Source organism: Ornithorhynchus anatinus, chromosome X5 (genome assembly GCF_004115215.2).
Source record: "Ornithorhynchus anatinus isolate Pmale09 chromosome X5, mOrnAna1.pri.v4, whole genome shotgun sequence".
NCBI classification, from domain to species: domain Eukaryota; kingdom Metazoa; phylum Chordata; class Mammalia; order Monotremata; family Ornithorhynchidae; genus Ornithorhynchus; species Ornithorhynchus anatinus.
The window spans coordinates 391,514-397,678 of NC_041753.1; the positions used below are offsets into that span (position 1 = coordinate 391,514).

Here is a 6,165-nt window from a genome sequence, read left to right on the forward strand (position 1 = left end):
CCTCCGTTCCCTTATCTGTAAAAGGGGGATTAAGACTGGGAGCCCGCAGGTGGGACAGGGCCTGCGTCCAATCTGATTACCTTGTAATCATAATGATCCTACGACAAAGACTCCGCCCCGCCCTCGGACGCTTTATTGAAGGCATCTCTCCTCCAAGAGGCCTTCCCGGACTAAACCCTCATTTTCTCTTCTCCCTCTCCCTGACTCGCTCCCTTTGTTCTCTCCCCTCTCCCAGCCCCACACCATTTACGCCCAGATTTGCCATTTACGTCTATTCATGCCCGTCCCCGCGCCGTCCAGCCTGTAAACTCGTTGTGAGCGGGGAATGTGTCTGTTACTGTACCCTCCCAAGCCGTGGACTCTCCTTAGTACACTGCAGGGCCCCTAGTAAGCGCTCAATAAATCCGATCGCTCTTTCCATCAGGCCGTGATGTGGGCCGTGGCGGGGAGGCAGAGTTTTAACCTCTTACAGGCTTGGAATGGGACTGTTTCGGGTTCTAGCGTCCTCTCCCAAGCGCTCTGCACACGGGAAGCACTCACGACGACTGTCTGACTGATTGAGAGGGCCGAGACCCCCGCCCCCATCGGACCCTGCTGAGGATGAAGGCTTCCCCGTAATGTGCTGCTCGTGCCTGGACGGGGCTCCCACGCAGGCCTCACGCTGTGATAAGGGCTGGGAGACGCGGCTGGCTCCCTCTAGGCCACGACCTCCCCTCTCCCCTCTTACCGGGTTGACCTCAGACGGGCAGTCTGACAAACGTTTTATTCAGTCCAGTGCCAGTTAATGTCTGTCGTTCCCCCCCACCCCGCCCCGACCAACTCGTTCTTCTGCAGGTTAAGATGCGGCGACTTGAGTCAGAGGCTCCTCGAGGTATTGGACCAGGGCCTGGGCCTGGGGGGTGGGAGGAAGAGGTCAGGGATGGGGAGAGCAGTAAATAATGATTGTTTGATTCATAGCCAATTCACCCCTCCTGCCCCCTCCCCCCCCCGCAGCCCCACAGCAATTTCGTCCACATCCGTGACTTCTTTATTCGCCTGTCTTCCCCTCTAGACTGTAAGCTCGTTGCGGGCAGGCAGTGTGTCTCCGATATCGTATTCTCCCAGGCGCTCAGTTGAGTGCTCGGCACACAGTAAGCGCTCAATAAATACGACTGATGGCTCCCCCCTCCCCGCCACGTCCCCAGCTGCGGCCCGATCCCATACCCCAGGCGCACGCGGGTACCTTTGCCTTGAGCATCCCGAACCCCACGGTCTCCTTGGCGTACATGCAGAGGAGGAGGTTGGCCACTCGGGTGATGGCGACACGGCCTTCCTGGAGGGGAGGGAGGGGGGTGACAACCCGTCAGGGCCCCCTCCGCCGGGGACGAAGACAGGGGCAGCCCCCTCCCCGCCCCCCGGCCCCAAGCCCACCATGCAGTCCATGAGGATGAAGCGCAGCTGGTCCTCGTTGAAGGCCTGGTGGCCGTTGCGGTCGTAGGCGGCCCAGATGTTGCTGGCGATGGCGGCCGTCACCCGGGCGTCCGTGTCCCCGTACCCCGAGTAAGCCAGCAGGGAGCCCTCGCTATTCAGCAACCTGCAGGGGAGGTCAGAGGGGCGCGAGGGAGAAAATCTCACTCCCTCTAATAATCGACAGTTACGGTATTTGTTAAGCGCTTACTAGATGCCAAGCACTGTTCTAAGCGTTGGGTCGACAGAGCAGCATCGAGGCTTAGTGGCAAGAGCAGGGGCTTGGGAGTCGGTTCTATTCCCGCCTTCGCCACTTGTCTGCTGTATGACCTGGGGCAAGCAGCTTAACTTCTCTGTGCCTCAGTAACCTCGTCTGGAAATTGGGGATTAAGACCGTGAACCCCACGCGGGGCAACTTTCATTCATTCATTCAATAGTATTTATTGAGCGCTTACTATGTGCAGAGCACTGTACTAAGCGCTTGGGATGAACAAGTCGGCAACAGATAGAGACGGTCCCTGCCGTTTGACGGGCTTACGGTCTAATCGGGGGAGACGGACAGACGAGAACGATGGCAATAAACAGCGTCGAGGGGAAGAACATCTCGTAAAAACCGATGGCGACTAGATAGAATCGAGGCGATGTACAATTCATTAACAAAATAAATAGGGTAACGAAAATATATACAGTTGAGCGGACGAGTACGGTGCTGTGGGGATGGGAAGGGAGAGGTGGAGGAGCAGAGGGAAAAGGGGAAAATGAGGCTTTAGCTGCGGAGAGGTAAAGGGGGGATGGCAGAGGGAGTAGAGGGGGAAGAGGAGCTCAGTCTGGGAACGCCTCTTGGAGGAGGTGATTTTTAAGTAGGGTTTTGAAGAGGGAAAGAGAATCAGTTTGGCGGAGGTGAGGAGGGAGGGCGTTCCGGGACCGCGGGAGGACGTGACTCGGGGGTCGACGGCGGGATAGGCGAGACCGAGGGACGGTGAGGAGGTGGGCGGCGGAGGAGCGGAGCGTGCGGGGTGGGCGGTAGAAAGAGAGAAGGGAGGAGAGGTAGGAAGGGGCAAGGTGATGGAGAGCCTCGAAGCCTAGAGTGAGGAGTTTTTGTTTGGAGCGGAGGTCGATAGGCAACCACTGGAGTTGTTTAAGAAGGGGAGTGACAGGCCCAGATCGTTTCTGCGGGAAGATGAGCCGGGCAGCGGAGTGAAGAATAGACCGGAGCGGGGCGAGAGAGGAGGAAGGGAGGTCAGAGAGAAGGCCGACACAGTAGTCTAGCCGGGATATAACGAGAGCCCGTAATAGTAAGGTAGCCGTTTGGGTGGAGAGGAAAGGGCGGATCTTGGCGAACTCGATCTGGAACTTGATCACCCTGTATCTACCCCAGCGCTTACAACAGTGCTTGGCACGGAGTAAGTGCTTAACAAATGCCATAATCATTATTTTCTCAAGGTAATCAAGTAGGACACAGTCCCTGTCCCACAGGCGGCGCACAGTCTTCATCCCCCTTTTGCAAATGAGAGAACTGAGGCCCGGAGAAGAGAAGCGACACGCCCAGAGGTCCCCCAGCAGACAAGAGGCGGAGTCAGGATTAGAACCCACGTCCTCTGATTCCAAGCTGGTGCTCTTGCCACTAGACCATGTTGCTTCCCTCTGAATAAAGTACCCCGATTGCGGCTATCGATAATTCTATTTATTTCTATCGACGACTGTACTTGTTTTGCTGTCTCCCCCGCCTCTCGACTGTGAGCCCGTTGTGGGCAGGGAATGTCTTTATTGCTGTATTGTGCTTTCCAAGCGCTCAGAGAAGCAGCGTGACCTACTGGAAAGAGCCCGAGTTTGGGAGTCAGAGGTTGGGGGTTCTAATCCCACCTCTGCCACTGATCAGCTGTGTGACTTGGGGCAAGTCACTTGACTTCTCTGGGCTTCAGTTAACTCATCTGTAAAATAGGGATGAAGACTGAGCCCCACGTGGGGCAACCTGATTACCCTGTATCTACCCCAGTGCTCGGCACAGTGCTCGGCACATAATAAGCGGTTAATAAATGCCCAAATTATTATTACTACTGCTCTGCACACAGTAAGCGCTCAATAAATATGACCGAATGAAAGAACGAATGAATGTAGCATCCTCCCCCTACCCGACTACATGTTTGTTTGTTTTTTGCCCCAGGTGTAACGTCCCACCCCGAGCTGGGCTGCCCTCCGGGTTCAGAAGAAACAGAAGCAGCGTGGCTCAGTGGAAAGAGCCAGGGCTTGGGAGTCGGAGGTCATGGGTTCTAATCCTGGCTCCACCGCTTGTCAGCTGTGTGACTTTGGGCAAGTCACTTCACTTCCCTGTGCCTCAGTCACCTCATCTGTAAAATGGGGATTAAAACTGTGAGCCCAACGTAGGACAACCTGAACACCTTGTATCCCCCCCAGCGCTTAGAACAGTGCTTTGCACATAGTAAGCGCTTAACAAATGCCATCATTATTATTATTATAGAAGCAGGATGACAGTGGCAAGAGCCCAGGCTTAAGAGTCAGAGGTCAGGGGTTCTAATCCCGGCTCCGCCGCTCATCAGCTGGGTGACTGTGGGCCAGTCACTTCACTTCTCAGGGCCTCAGTGACATCATCTGTAAAATGGGGATTAAAACTGTGAGCCCGACATGGGACAACCTGATCACCTTGTATCCCCCCGGCGCTTAGAACTGTGCTTTGCACCTAGTAAGCACTTATTATTATTATTGTAGAAACAGGGTGACTTTGTGGCAAGAGCCCGGGCTTGGGAGTCAGCGGTCAGGGGTTCTAATCCCGGTTCCGCCGCTTGCCAGCTGTGTGACTGCGGGCAAGTCACTTCACTGGGCCTCAGTTACCTCATCTGTCAAATGGGGATTAAAAACTAGGAGCCCCACGTGGGCCAACCTGATCACCTTGTATCCCCCTCCCCAGCGCTTAGAACAGTGCTCTGCACACAGTAAGCGCTTAACAAATACACCATTATTATTATTCCCCCGATTAGACTGTAAACCCGTCAAACGGCAGGGACGGTCTCTATCTGTTGCCGACTTGTCCATTCCAAGCGCTTAGTCCAGTGCTCTGCACATAGGAAGCGCTCACTAAATACTATTGAATAAAGGAATGATTATTAATCCCGGCTCCAGCACTTGTCAGCTGGGTGACCTTGGTGAAGTCACTTCCCTGGGCCTCAGTGACCTCCCCTGGAAAACGGGGGTGAAGGCTGGGGGACCTCCTACCTACCCCAGCGCTTCGCAGAGTGCTCGGCACCCAGCAAGCGCTTAACGGACATGAAGTAACATTAACAGCATTAGGTAATTCATTATAAGGCTGCTGGCTGGGGCGCGGCCCCTCCCCCAGGCCCCTTCTGCAGCGCTCCCCCGCAACTCACAGAGTGCTCTGGACTCCCCCGGTGTTGGCCTGGCTGAGCACCTGGGTGAGGGCCTTGGGGCGCAGCATGGCGGCCCTCCCACCCCCCGGGAGCGGGGCGCTTCCCCCGCCGCGGGATTCGCAAGGACCGGCTCCCCGCCACCTTCCACCTTCCCCGCTTCCGCCTCTTCCGCCCTCTGCGCAGGCGCCGTGCCTCTGCCCCCGCGGCGCCCCCTGGGAGTTGTAGTTTCCCCTCCCGCCCGGCCTCTGCCCCCGCGGCGCCCCCTGGGAGTTGTAGTTTCCCCTCCCGCCGCGCGGCACCCTGGTCTTGTAGTTCCCCGCCGGCCCCGCCCCACGTGACCCGGCCGCGCGCGGGCTCCCGGCGCCGGCCGGGAAGAGTGCGTTCATTCATTCATTCGCTCATTCATTCATTCGTTCGTTCGTTCATACATTCATTCGGTCGTTCATTCATTCGTTCGTTCGTTCATTCATTCGGTCATTCATTCATTCTGTCATTAGGTCATTCATTCATTCAGTCAGTCATTCAGTCAGTCAGTCGTCAGTCAGTCAGTCAGTCAGTCAGTCATTCATATTTATCGAGCGCCTCCCGCGTACAGAGCACTCTACTACTAATAAAAATTATTTGATAATAAATAATAAAACTAATAAAAAAACAGTGCTCAGCACATAGTAAGCACTTAACAAATACCTACATTATTATTATTCCAAAAAAAATGTTGGTATTGGTTAATAATAATGATAATGTTGGTATTTGTTAAGCGTTTACTATGTGCCGAGCACTGTTCTAAGCGCTGGGGGAGATACAGGGTATTCAGGTTGTCCCACGTGAGGTTCACAGTTAATCCCCATTTTACAGATGAGGGAACTGAGGCCCAGAGAAGTGAAGTGACTTGCCCACAGTCACACAGCTGACGAGAAGCAACTACTCTGTGCAGGGCACCGTTCTAAGCGCTGGAGAGGATACAAGGTGATGAGGTTGTCCCACACGGGGCTCCCAGTCTTCATCCCCATTTGACAGATGAGGGAACTGAGGCCCAGAGAAGTGAAGCGGCTTGTCCAAAGTCACCCGGCTGACAAGCGGCTGAGCAGGGATTTGAACCCATGTTCTCTGACTCCCCAGCCCGGGTTCTTTCCACTGAGCCATGCTGCTTCTCTACTAATAATAAAAATAAATAAATGTTGGTATTTGTTAAGCGCTTACTATGTGCAGAGCACTGTTCTAAGCGCTGGGGTAGATACAGGGAAATCAGGTTGTCCCACGTGAGCCTCACAGTTAATCCCCATTTTACAGATGAGGGAACTGAGGTACAGAGAAGTGAAGTGACTTGCCCACAGTC

General features: G+C 54.8%; 1 protein-coding gene across 1 annotated transcript; it reads right to left on the reverse strand.

Moving 5' to 3' along the window:
* Nucleotides 1–744: 744 nt before the first annotated feature.
* On the reverse strand, nucleotides 745–5,005 carry LAMTOR2 (late endosomal/lysosomal adaptor, MAPK and MTOR activator 2). Its single transcript, XM_029056050.2, has 4 exons — nucleotides 4,830–5,005; nucleotides 1,411–1,573; nucleotides 1,223–1,312; nucleotides 745–892 (listed from the first exon to the last, which is right to left on the reverse strand). The coding sequence occupies exons 1-4, from the start codon at nucleotides 4,895–4,897 to the stop codon at nucleotides 836–838; spliced, it is 378 nt and encodes a 125-aa protein (XP_028911883.1). The 5' UTR covers nucleotides 4,898–5,005; the 3' UTR covers nucleotides 745–835.
* Nucleotides 5,006–6,165: the final 1,160 nt, after the last annotated feature.